This window comes from Vipera berus (genome assembly GCF_964194415.1).
Source record: "Vipera berus genome assembly, chromosome: 3".
NCBI lineage: Eukaryota > Metazoa > Chordata > Lepidosauria > Squamata > Viperidae > Vipera > Vipera berus.
This window is the reverse complement of record NC_138204.1, coordinates 192,311,671-192,326,141: the sequence shown is the minus strand read 5'-3', so window position 1 is coordinate 192,326,141 and position 14,471 is coordinate 192,311,671. Positions and strand designations below refer to the sequence as shown.

The following is a 14,471-nucleotide window of genomic DNA, read 5'->3' as shown; positions in this document are numbered from 1 at the left end:
TGGAGTGGTTCCTTTTGGCTACGTAAGTTTTAAATGGAAATGATGTCATCTCAGAAGAGGCTGAAATACTGCTAAAATGTTTCATTTTTTTTAAAAAAAAAATAAGGGAGTGAAAATATACATGGAACTTACATTTCAAGATTTTAAATCACAGTACTGAACTTGAAAGCCATGCTCTAAATAGTTTCAGTGGTTTGATCTCTTCCTGCCTGAAGCAGGAATGCTAGCAAATAGTCTGAGTGAGATCTGCCCTCCTTTACGAGAAACAGAAGTCTAGACAGCCTGGATTTCTGTGAGAAAAAGACACAAATCTTCTTGTACTGCTACACATTCCACCTTTTTATGATGTGTATTTTTTCATTACAACATGGACTCTGTTTACAAAATCAAGCCTTAAAAGGTTCAAGATATTACGTGCCCTGACCCTAAATAAATCTAGATCCTGAAATTGTTGTTGGAGGAGGTAACTCTAATGATGGATTTTTGGTAATATGATACCGGTATATAAAATACTACATATTTCCCTATTTTCTAACCATGGATTGTTTTTCCAGGCTAATGTCCTACTCTGCTTTCAGATGATGGGGAAAGAGAAGACTAATAACCCTGGACTGCTAGAAATATAATCTTTGCATCCAAAGGTAGTTTGTAAAACACACTGAGAAATAGGTAAAGGTAAAGGTTCCCCCGCACATGCGTGCTAGTCGTTTCTGACTCTAGGGGCCGGTGCTCATCTCCGTTTCAAAGCCGAAGAGCCAGCGCTTGTCCGAGGACGTCTCCGTGGTCATGTGGCCGGCATGACTAGATGCCAAAGGCGCACGGAGCGCTGTTACCTTCCCACCGGAGTGGTCCCTATTTTTCTACTTGCGTTTTTACGTGCTTTTGAACTGCTAGGTTGGCAGAAGCTGGGACGAGTAACAGGCGCTCACTCTGTTACGCGGCACTCAGGATTTGACCCGCCAAACTGCCGACCTTCTGATCAAAAACCAAGAGACTAAGCCATATCACAGTCTGTTTGGTTTTGGTTTAACATCATGTGAAGTCATTTGCTGTGGTTTCTAAATTATGATTTATGGTTTTATCCCTGCTAACTGTAGGTTCCCCTCAAGATTCAAATGATCCCCTCCATCTGAGATTTCAGGGGATCTTGGTTTTTAACCAAGGCTTTGGTGAAGACAATTGATACCCCTTTTCTTCCTTTCCCTTATTCCCAGTTTTGCTTTCTCCGCCATCTTTGTTTTGTGTTTTTTGAATGGTGCTTTTAAATGTTTTTAACCATTTACAACCCCCCCAGAGTTGCTGCGAGTCAGGTGGTTATACAGTATACATTTAATAAATTATGGCCAACAAGTCAGCGAGATGGTTAGATTGGATTTTCCATTTTTATCCACTTATTGAGGCCTTCCCAAGGATCTGGCAGAGATCATTGTCTGATGGGGTTAAAGATATTGCTGCAGAATGTACACTGTTCCAATCAAAGCTGCCTTTACTAACATTCAATAAAGTGTGGTATTTATAAATGTTATACAGTTCTTTTAATAAGGAAAAATGTAAAGGAAGAGAAAATTATAAGGACAAAAGAAAAGAAAAGTTGAAATAATAAAAACATCATGCAACATATAGGAAATCATTACCGCAAGAATAATTTTCATAATTCTTTTGCGTTACATTAGTGCAGTGACAGTTCAGAAACAAAAAGAAAACACGTATTGGGAGTCCAAGATTTTAATTCCACAGTTGCACCATCTTTTCAAATTGAAATCTTTCTGCTGCTCCAAATCCCTGCTAATGTTGGTTTATTCAACGAGCCATGTTTATGCAAAGCATAGCTTAGTATGTTGTGTGAAGGCATTGAATAGAGCAGGGATCTTCAAACTTGGCCCTTTTATGACTTGTGGACTTCAACTCCCAGAATTCTCAGCAAGCATGCCTGGCTGAGAAATTCTGGAAGTTGAAGTCCACAAGTCATAAAAGGGCCAAGTTTGAAGACCCCTGGAATAAAGTAATTCTTTCTTCATCAGAGTTTGCTTCTCACCAGTGATGATTATGGTTAATTAGTGTCCTATGTTTGAGGGAGTGAAAGAGAGAATGCCACCATCAACCTTCTTATGAAGCTAATTCTGCCAGGTTTAATTTCTCCTGAACCGGTCATCTCGCTCTTTTAGTTTGTTTGAAGGAAAGCTTAAAATCCTTTCTGGAATCTATTGTTATTTTCATTTCCTTGTAATATTTTTTGTACTGTTTATTCTTAGATTCAAAACCTGAAGACAAAGATTGCTTCTCCTTACTGACCTGAAAACTACACTAGGAGCATTTCAAGATGAAAGACAGATTATAATTGCCCTGTATCCAATTTCCAGGCCACATGCAGCTCTCAAAATATGTATTTGACACCTCAGTACCTGCATTAGAATTTTTAATGCAACAGAAGAAAATTATTAAATACAGTATATTATTAGCTCCATTTAGTTAAATTAAGTCAAACTGAATTTGTTTGTGGTCCATCCAACTTGTTGGCCTGGCCTGGCTTATTTTCTGGAGTGACACACCATTTAAAAGCCAAATGCTTTTCTCATTCTGAAAGGAGTTGTACAGCCCTGATGATCTATATTTCAGAGCTGAATCATCTGATGCATGCCAGATATTCAACTTGTGCAGTCTTTACTGTACTAAACTGATTACAAATATAAAACAGTTCTTTTTCAAAGCAATGAAACCTAACTAAAAAATCATGAATAAAGTAATTGCCAATCTAAATCTTTGAAGATAAATCCAAAACAACTGGCATATCAATTAATACCTCTTAAACTATGTTGACTAAGTTAATAGTCTTCTTCAAATGCAGCTCTTCTAATGACTTCACAGACAAATCTTGGCAATAATACAGAAGGACTTTCCCACTGTCTGCTTCTAGGATATTTATTGACTTGTAACCTAGATTCTCAAGATGGGTCTCCTCCAAGAACTAGCCAGACCTAGCTCTGCTTAGCTTCCAAGATTAGATAAGATCAGGCACATGTTGCCACTGTTATGTTGAAGTACAGCAATGTGAAGAACCAGATGGCTCTTGACAGAATACTTACTGTTTAGTATCATGTGGTTTTATTAGTTATTAAAGACATTTGGAAAATCTATCCCTTCCTGGGTTTAAAAAGATTCACTGAAGTTCAATATTCAGGTAGTTAAAAAGTAACAAAGTTATTACTAGGTAAAATTAAAGATAAAATTAAAAGATGATAGGAGTAGTGTAATAGACTTAGCTATTGTTGCAAAATTCAGATTAGCTGGAACCTAATTTTAGAAAGTTTTTACAGCAATTGTAGTTAACTTCCCAGTTTCTGTAATGAAACAAAAATGCATGAATTTTTTGCAAGACCGAGAATATGTGACATGTCCCATATTTTAAACTAAATCATAAAAATCATTTTTGTTGGTACATATGCATAAGCATATATGGCAAATATGACTCTTTCTTTGTGATAAAAAGGTAAAACACCAGGTTTATGAATCTTCTCTCAAATATTTAACATACAGATCCAGTCCAGTTGGTCTATAATTCCCAACTTGAATTGATTACAAGTAATTCCAATTGTTGCATTCCACTAACACGTGTAGAGTGCTATATTGCAAAATAACAGAACAGAATAACAGAATAACGAAGTTGAATCGGACTTTGCAGGTCTTCTAGTCTAACCCCTGGCTCAGGCAGGAAACCCTATATACCATTTCAGACAAATGGTTGTCCAATCTCTTCTTAAAAGCTTCCAATTCTGCCTCCAACTTCTGGAGGCAGATCATTCCACTCATTAACTGTTCTAACTGTCAGGAAGTTTCTTCTTAGTTCTAGGTTGCTTCTCTCCTTGATTAGTTTCCATCCGTTGCTTCTTGTCCTGCCTTCAGGTGCTTTGGAGAATAGGTTGACTCCCTCTTCTTTGTGGCAACCCCAGAGATATTGGAACACTGCTATCATGTCACCCCTAGTGTTTTTTTTCATTAAACTAGACATACCCAATTCCTGAAACTGTTCTTTATATGTTTTAGCCTCCTGTCCCCCTAATCAACTTTAATGCTCTTGTCTACACTTTTTCTAGAGGTCTCCAAAAGTGGATGTTCTTCTCATTTTCTTTTTCTTCTCTTAAATGGTCTAGTCTAGTCTAGAGATCTTCTGACTGTTAGATCTGAGAATGAAGACACTGAGGGGAAAAATTCACTCTGTGGAATTAAATTGCCACAGCAAAGCAATTTTTTCTAATTTTTAACATCAGACCTCAGTTCATTTCAATGATTTTGAAAGCACGAGGGTGGTCATTCTCAAAGAATTTTCAGTTTGTTCCCCAAGCATGAAATGTACAAAATATCACTGACCTGTTCAGGGTATTTACTGCCTGTTATTTCAGCAACTGTGTTAAAGGAATCAGCATCAGGATATGTTTTGGCTCCCATTTTCAGAGTTACAACTATCTTAGTACCCCGGGAGAACAATCGGGCCATCAGTTCTGCATCTTCAATGGAAATACAGGCGGTAGGAATCTTAGGCACATCTGAGTCATATGCTTGCATTCCAGTATGTGGGCTGTTAAAAAACAAACAATAAGCATGTTACCTTTGGGTTCACATTTTGAAGGAAGACCATCTGAGGTTTTCAGACCAATGTGTCACTTGATGCATGACAATCTTGATTTACCTTTTGTGGGATAGCTTGTTGCGCAAATCCAACTGTGTGTTAATTTATTCAATATATTTTATAAAGCCAGCAATGGATTAATTTGGTACCCAAATTAGGTGTGTTATGTCAACATAACCTTATAGCTGGTTGGTTTATTAATATTTGAGTTTGTTGAAAGAGTATTTGCGGTGCACTGATTAAAACTAAATGCATTTAAAGTTGAATAGATTGATCCTTTGGTAGCAAATGTGAGCCAATAGACCCCTTAACTGTTGCTACCAATTAAAATGAATCAGTATTCTTGGGAACCGTTTTTATTTTTATTTTTATTTTATTTATTTTAATTCCATTTATATCCCGCCCTTCTCCGAAGACTCAGGGCGGCTTTACAAACTTAGCAGTAGCCTTCATTCTATGTATATGCCTGCTTATTAGGGCTTTTACACACACACACACCCCAAGCGGCATTATTACAAAGTCAGCTTAATTGCCCCCAACAATCTGGGTCCTCATTTTACCTACCTCGGAAGGATGGAAGGCTGAGTCAACCTTGAGCCTGGTGGGATGCGAACCTGCACTAATTGCAGGCAGCTGGTGTTACTTAAGGAGGCATTAGCCCACTGCTCCACCAAGGCTCTTGTTTTTATCATTACAAGGTCATCAGGTTCCTTAAAGAAAGCAATGATATCATAATACAAGCTGCCCATCCAGAGTTTAATTTCTGGATGCCTTTCAGAATAGGCTCGATTAGCAGCAGAAATCGATCTACAATGAAACCAGCAGCAGAAGCTCTGATCTCCTATAAGGACTTTGTGATGTCTTGCCAACAAGGACAGATAGAGAAACAGGAAACTCCTGGCCCCTGGACAGCTAGTAGCTGACTACACCCATAGAGTAATGCAGATTTCTCAATCTACTGACTTCCAGATATATTGAGTCTATAACTTTGAAAACCTGATTTTGGAAACCTCATAGTATGGTACCCAACCCAGTCCATCCAAAAATGTTTCAGATTGCTTTTAAACAAAACATGACGGTCTTTGCTGGGTTTAGTCATATATAGTGAAAGGGACAGCAGATGCAAAACTATAATCTTTCCTGAAAAAAATATATTAAAAAAATTGGGTCCACCACTAGTTGTCAGCCAGGAGAAAACTCTAACTCTGTTTCCCTGTAGTGCTCATTTGAATTATTGCAGTCCAGATCTGGCAGCCCTCATTTAGAACATTTTTAAAGTATTATTTAAAGATGGAAATAATAAATAAATAACTTGATGGAAACTGAAATTCGTTATAACTTGGGGAAATCACAGGCTGGCAAAAACTACTAGCAAAATATCAGAATACAGATGAGTATCTTAACTAAAATTAAAATTAGAGAGGTAGGACATCTGTATGTGCCTGAGGTTTATGTGCTATGTGAAGTTGGTCTAAATATTGGATGATGGAAACCTTTTTGTGAGAAGTTAACCATAGCAAATAATATTTGGTTTCTCCTCCTAGAGGAAAATTGGCTCCCAATATTTTATATAATTATGTTGCTTCAGTAAATGAAAACAATTTAAAATACTCAGTAGTGTAAAAGTTATAATTTGGCTTATGCATATATGTGGTTTCAGAACATTTGCACCATTTCCTTGATCAGGACACCCTTCAGACAGTCACTCATGCCCTAGTCACCTCGTAAGTGGATTTTGCAATGCACTCTATAGGAGGCTTCTCTTGAAGACCAGCAGCTACAACTGGTTGAAAATTCAATTGCATAAGCAGTAATGGGGAACTCTCAGTTGTGCCCACGTGTCATCACTGCTATGTGCACTGTATTGGCTGCCAGTTGGTTTCTGAGTACAATTCAATGTGATCCTTGTTACCTATAAAGCCTGGTATTGCATAAGACCTGAATATCTGAGAGACCGCTTGTCTCCTATAGTTTATGCCAGTCCAGTATGTTCCAACAGATTGGGTTTGCTCCATGTCCCCTCCATTAATTGCTGCCTTCTTGTGGGACCTAGGAAGTGTGCCTTCTTTTTTGCATCCCTCACCCTCTGGAATAACATCCTCCTAAAAATAAGGATGGCACCATCTCCCCTGGGTTGAAAACCTGGTTTTGGTCCTAGGACTGGAGTTGACATTTGCTATTTGTTTAATGGCTTCTGTTTTGTTTTGTGGATTTTGTTATTAGGCATTTCAAAATCTTTAGCTGTTTTTTTTTCTTTTTTAATTCTGGTGCCACTCAGAGTGCATTGGAGTTGGGCAACCAATAAATTTAAATAATTTAATAAATCTGTAGCAAGCCATTGCAATGTGTAGCATGTGTAAATGCATAGCAAGCCATTCCAAGATGTAATTAGAATTCCACTTCATTTAAATGTTAAATTGATACAGCTAATATAATAATTTTCTAACTCCACTGGTTTAATAACCTTTCTCTGTCACATTAGAAATTACGGTTTGGTGGCACAATTAGGGGAAATTCTGAATTAAATGCAGAGATTTCATGTGCACATGAAATGGATAACACAAATTCTTCATTTGCAAAGTCAAATGATGATGTGTATATGGTATCCTAGGGATCTGTGTATGTGTGTCAAAATGTCATGGTAGTCATGACTATGAGATCTAAATGCAACTATTGTATAAATGTTGTCGACACACATACAAAAAAAGCTTCAGTCACATAGCTATGATTGCCATCTTGATTTTATTGATTCCCCCAGCAATAGCCTCTGTAACTTACATGATGGCCTTCCTAGTAACTTTGAAACAAGACGGTAACCACCAATTACTCAGAACAATGTTTATGAGCAGCTATCTGAATCCAAATGCTTCTTTTTAAATATGTTCTATTATTGAATCAGTCCTATTGGCTTAGATGTAATTTGGAAGAGAACAAATCACAACAAATCAGAGTGGAAGTTTATTTTTGGATTCCTCCTCCATCCCCCCCACTTTTTTTGCCCTGGGATAGAACTTTCATATTTGAAATGCATCAGATACCAGATTAGCAATAAATCATTTTTTACACTTTCATCATACGAGACACAAGTGGGATATCTCTTTAAACTTGGGAGCAAAAAATCCCAAGATATATTAAATATATCTTCATTCAAAAAAGGGAAATAAGTTTACTTTTTTCTAGACCATATTACTGAAATATTAATTCTCCACATTCTATGCCCACTGAAATTTCATATACAACAACCAGATACAGAACTCTCTACCTCAAGAGAGTTTATCTTGTGGCTATCAAAGCTTTGTGCCCTTAACATATCTTGAAGTACGGGGGGGGGGGAGCATATTTATAATTAGTAACACAAAACAGAAAGTGAAAAGTTTACAGATATAATCTTATTTTCTCAGAATCATGGAATTTGAACATAATAAATTTACATGACTGCAAAAAGGGAAAACTCTTTTGGTTCTTCCAGTATATATTTTAGAACTGCCTTTCATAGAGAAACATAACTAAGATTGCTTTTTAAATCCCTTGGAAAATAGGAACCTTTAGTTACATGTTATCTCCAGAGAAGGAGGTATTTATACATTTGAAAAGTAGCTCTGCAATTAGAGAGCCCAAACCTGTCCAATTACAAGGTTTGTAATTCGACTTTTTATTCAAAATTACTCTGCAAGTTTGCAGTTATACAGAACAGTGGTCTCAAATTCAGTAACTTTAAGATGTGTGGACTTCAATTCCCAGCCAACATCTTAAAATTGTTGAAGATGAGAAATACTGATATACAGTAGGTGTAATGTTCATTTATGCTTTCTCCCATGCCAATATGTGTATATAAGCCTTACCTCTAGGTCCAGGAAAACAATTCTCCCATGGCTGGGCCACAGAAATTTAGACAGTCAATAGGTGTCAACAAGAGTTAGTCTTTTCTTTTGGTAGTTGCCCTGATTCTTACAGTCCAGATATGGTTTGCTGATACAAAGGATTTGTAGCTTTCATTGAATAGAACAACATCCACTTTCGTTGTCATTATATGCTGTAAGTAACCCAAGGGCATAGTAACTTTTAACCTGATGAAGACTTTTTGACAAACCAAAAGCTTACTTACTTTTTTTGTGCCTTTCAGTTTCTTCTGATAAAAGAATTGGCAATAATGGTTTTGGATCCAGTCTCTAAAATCATAGGATGTACTCTAAATATTCTGGATTATAATTCTCACCACTATTTGCCATATATACATTGTCTTTAGAATCTTCACCAAATATAAGAACATTTCACAGTAAGAGAAGATGATGATGCTGGCGTCCTTGATGTTCTCTGAGCTTGGTGGCTTTCTTGCAGATGTTTTATTACCAATCTAGATACCCTCATCATGACTTCCAGTATTTCATGATGATGTTACCTAGTTTGGGTAATGAAACGTCTGCAAGAAAACCACCAAGCTCAGACAGCCCCCAGTACCCCACAGTTCAACCCCTGAGCTACAAATATTTTTTTTCTATCAGATGATGACAGTATTTTAGAATTAAATCATTGATATTGTTCCTATTACAATTCAAAATGGAATTATGTAACCTGTGATAGACCCGTGCTGAACCTTAGCCTCCCAATCTGGTACTTCAGGAAAAAAAAGCCCCAAATATAGCCCCCCAAAATTACTACTGCATGAGTTTCCATTTTCAACCCCTGTAGTCAGTGCTAATACAGTGCATTTCTATAATTTCTGTCAACTCCTTTAAACATTTTAGTGGAATCTGAAATCCCCAGCATGTACAGACCACATGTGCTGAACACAGCAGTGCTGAGTTAATGGAAGCTCAGTAAATTAACAAACCCTATTCTTTAATAAAGCAGCAAAAAGTTACTGTTTGGGAACAAGTGCAATCAATAGAAACAAAGAACTGAGACCTTGTAGAAGCTGGCAACTTACAGATTCCCTGTTCAAACATGGAACAATATAACTCTCCTTCATTACTTTAGGGTTCTCATTTGGAGACACCTTTGAAGATCTGCAAGACATTTGAGCCACAAACATTTGGAGAGAAAAAAAGCTATCGGGAGAAAAAGCATACTGAGTGTATTAATTAGAAAGTGGCTTAAGCTTTGCTTATTATGTCTGATTATGGGGATTGCAACTGATGTTTCAAGGACTGAGTGGCATGTTGATATGATTAGCCTCACGACTTCAGTATCGTCAGATTTCCACTGTTGCCATGTGAACAAAACAAGAGCAAAAGCAAGCAAAACAAAACAGATTAATCATAAAAATGGCAACAGCAGAAACAGGTGTACTTCTATGAAGAATCATTTATTTATTACTGTAAGTGGACCAGATATCATCTGTACTGTTGTGTATACTTTATAACTTTCACTTGAAAAGATATGCATCACCTATCCCTAAAATGTTCAGCAATCTCATGAGGATGAATTAAAACATGGGAACTAGATAAGTTTATAACATCTTCCCAAAATGTTTCTGTTTTTCATTTTTTTCTTGGAAGGTTTGTATTGATCTTTAAAAAAGAAACACAATAAAAATGTAGTCAAATATATGCAATAGAAGGTAATTTATATACTCTGAGGAGCTTAAGAAATATTAAATAAAAATCCCTACCTTGGAATTAGTATTTCTAAATTGACATCTCACCTTTTTTTATGTTTGACATTTTCAGTGTTTATCTTCAATCTAAATCATAAAATTCCTCTTATAATATAAAGAGCATTCATTAATACTAAACAGTCAATAGAAAGATTTGGAAAAAAGAATTTGCTCTAGGTTTAAACTTATTTTTTCCCAGTCTTTCCAACAGGTGTCAGCTAAACAGTAAACTCTTGATTAAATTTAAATGCCCTGGGAAAACTGTGATTCAGTGGAACAACAGCTTGGATGACAAATGGTACAATACAACAGATGGCAGTTGCTGAAACAAATGACAGCATCTCACCCTGGCTTTCTACGTTCAGGTTTATTTACCTCTTTAATAATTATTACAAATCTAAATACATTTGTAATCAACTAATGTCTAAATTGTGTATACTACAGAGTTTATTGGTAATCGAGCTAATTTGGTCTTCTGAATAGAGACAATGCATTCTGTATAAAAGATTTTTCAGAAATTGGGTAATTTTTCTGAATCCTTCCTAAGAGGTATTCTTGCTGAATCAGGAAAACATAAAAAGGTCCCTGGTGTCCAGTGTGTCCTGATGTACATTATCAGATTAATATACTGATTAATATACAGATATTTTCTGTGCTAAGACTTCTCAGCTCAAAATACTGTATAAATGACATTATTTACTTATGTAAAACATTGATATCATGCTCTTCTCAGGGGTTGCCACAAAGAAGAGGGAGTCAAGCTATTCTCCAAAGTACCTGAAGGCAGGACAAGAAGCAATGTATGGAAACTAATCAACCTAGAACTAAGGAGTAATTTCCTGACAGTTAGAACAATTAATCAGTGGAATGATTTGCCTCCAGAAATTGTGAATGCCCCAACACTAGGTTTTTAAGAAGAGACTGGACAGCCATTTGTCTGAAATGTTATAGGGTTTCCTGCTGAGCAAGGAGTTGGCCTAGAAGACCTCCAAGGTCCCTTCCAACATTATTGTTGTTGTTGTTGTTATTTTCAGCCAAAAAGAAGCTCCTGGAACAGGTAAATAGTAAAAACAAGCCTTCTGATTCACAATTTAAAAAGAAGTGAAAGGTGAAGGACATTTCTTCACTAATACTTCATTTTTCAAAATCTAAATCATCAGAAGTTTGGATTTTGTCAACAAAATTGTTGGACGTTTTTGATCTCACAGTTATTGTTGCTGGTTGGAACCGAGATGCTGACTGGATGATTATAGTCACCGAAGCTCAACATAACAAGCTAGCACTAAACTGGAGAAGATTGTAACATCAATCTAAGTTGCTATGTTTTAGTGGCTGCATGAGATGAACCATTAAATGGCTCTGTTGACTACCAAATACAAATGCATGGAAAAGTTTCAGAGTAATTTCATTTTAGATTGCAGACTATCAACTCAGATCAACTGTCTTGAACAAAAGACATTTTAAAAGCAAATGAGATTGAAGTAGCCAGTTTTATGTGAAAAAGAGGTTACAAAATACATTGAGGGCAATTCAAGCATATATAAGTTTTGCCAAATAGAAGAGATCAAGTACAGTGAAAGATATGGTACAAATAGGAAGTGATACCTGAACCATGAATGCAGGTGCTAGCAACAGTTCCCATAAACTCAACAACTGTGATACATTGTGGATTGACTACATTTTAGGACTTGATGTGCTTTTAGGAAAAGTGCTTTGGACCTCACATGTTCTTCTAATTATTAAAGCAGCATCCCTTACCAAATCCTTATAGCAGGTTGACACAAGATCTGAAGTTCTATCAAACCATTTCTGAGTATGTGCAGCCCTCCCTATTAGTCCTTCCAATGTGGCCTCACGACTTTGGGATTCATGAACATTTCTTCACTTAGCTAACACAAACATGTTTATGTTTTCAATTAAATGTCTAATATTAGAAGTCTCTTTGTTAAGCTACTCAATCTGGATATGTGCCAGTGTGCTGACTTCAGGATTTTTAATTCTTAGAATGCGTGGCAAAAAAGCTGAAGAATATGGGGACTGAATTCAAACTCATTTGGGAAAGACCACTCAATGAATCTATTTTACATTTTGTTCTTTAGTTATTATTAAAACACATATGATGCTGCAGTCCTATATAGTCTCACACTGAGCAATGTCTATAGGGCTGCCTTCTGCCTATAAAACTGTAGCTTACTTTGAATTTTTCTTCCTGTTTAATCTTAAAAGTTTCAAGTTTATTTCAATGATTACCTTCTGGCTTCAGAATGGGCCAAGCACATTAATACCACACATTTCCTAAAAACTAAATATTTTAATGTTTGTTTTTTAAGGTGTATTTCTGCTAAGGTTTTATTGCTCTTGGTCCAGCATCACTAGGAGTCTCCTGTAATGTTGACAAGTCAGTGCCAAAAATTGCCCCTAGGAGAAAATGTGCATTGCTCAACAAAGAGATCCAGTATCTTTTAATTTCCTATAATATATGGCACTTCCTGGAAGAACTAAACAAACCCCTTTTCAATATCAACTGCAGAATTATTTGTAAATCAGGAAGACTGAGATTTAGCTATAAAAAAAATAAAGTGGGCAGAAAATGTCAGTTCCTAAAAAAGATCCAGTTATACTGAATTAAAGGCATTTTGCAGAGTAGGCAGGGACAGTGAACGGTACTCTCCTGGCTATCCATCCACAGTTTACCAAATTCTGTGAAGAGGTTTGTCAATAAAAATGCATTGTACCTGTATGAAAATGCATGGACTCATGAAAATTATAAATAAACATGTATATTTCCATGAGATGGGCAACTATGACATCGGTTTTCTAGTCTGGTCTACCTTGAAGGGCTGATATAAAGTCTGAGCTAAATAGATGACTGGCTGCATTGTTCATATTTTCACAGAATCCCAAATGTGTCCTTGGCTTAAAAGAGTTCTACTCCTGCTAATATTTACGCCTCCTAAAATGTCCTCTTAGCACTTAGCAGGGATAGCCCTACAGCATGTGGACAGGATCATGGGGAGACTGAGCACCACCACCTGTTTGTTGGATCCGTGCCCCTCCTGGCTAGCTTATGCGGCTCGGGAGGGAACACGAGGCTGGTTCCATGCAGTAATAACTGCTTCTTTGAAGGAGGGTGTCTTCCCTGCCGCCTTGAAGGAGGCGGTGGTGAGACCCCTTCTCAAGAAGCCTGCTTTGGACCCGGCTGCTTTAGACAACTACCGTCCAGTCTCCAACCTTCGCTTTCTGGCGAAGGTTGTTGAGAGTGTGGTGGCGCATCAGCTCCCTCTGTTCCTGGAGGAAACTGATTATCTGGACCCGTACCAATCGGGTTTCAGGCCCGGAGACAGCACGGAGACGGCATTGGTCGCGCTGGTGAATGATCTCTGGAGGGCAAGGGACAGGGGTTGCTCCTCTGTCCTGGTCCTATTAGATCTCTCAGCGGCTTTCGATACCATCGACCATGGTATCCTGCTGCGGCGTCTCAGGGGGTTGGGAGTGGGAGGCACCGTTTTACGGTGGTTCTCCTCCTACCTCCAGGGCTGCTCGCAGTCGGTGTTGACAGGAGGGCAGAGATCCGCCCCGAGGCCTCTCATTTGTGGAGTCCCTCAGGGGTCGGTTCTCTCGCCTCTCCTGTTCAACATCTATATGAAGCCGCTGGGCGAGATCATTCGTGGCTTCGGGGTGGGGTATCACCAGTACGCTGATGATACCCAACTTTTTCTTTCCACCCCAAACCAACCCAGTGATGCCCTCTCCGTGATGTCCCGGTGCCTGGAGGCGGTTCAGGTCTGGATGGGGAGAAACAGGCTTCGTCTCAATCCCGCCAAGACTGAGTGGCTGTGCATATCGGCATCTCGGGTTAACCAAGTTATTCCACCACTAACGATGGGGGGTGAGGTGTTACCCCCCGTTGATAGGGCTCGCAACTTGGGCGTCCTCCTGGATTCACGGCTCAATTTTGAAGATCACATAGGAGCCGTGACCAGGGGGGCTTTTGCACAGGTTCGCCTGGTGCGCCAGTTGCGTCCCTATCTGGACCGAGACGCCCTACGCACAGTTACTCATGTGCTTGTGACCTCCCGTTTGGACTACTGTAACGCTCTCTACATGGGGCTGCCCTTGAAGACCACTCGGAGGCTTCAACTGGTGCAGAATGCGGCCGCGCGAGTTGTAATGGGGGTTTCCCGATACTCCCATGTAACACCTCTACTCCGCGAGCTGCATTGGCTTCCGGTTGCCCTCCGGGTGAAATTC

At 38.3% G+C, this 14,471-nt stretch overlaps 1 protein-coding gene across 1 annotated transcript in view; it reads right to left on the bottom strand.

Moving 5' to 3' along the window:
• Nucleotides 1–14,471, bottom strand: part of CPQ (carboxypeptidase Q) — a 154,258-nt gene that overhangs the window by 113,184 nt on the left and 26,603 nt on the right. The window contains exon 4 of the mRNA XM_081325399.1: nt 4,366–4,573. Coding sequence (XP_081181525.1) covers nt 4,366–4,573 — 208 coding nt within the window. The remainder of the gene's footprint in view (nt 1–4,365; nt 4,574–14,471) is intronic.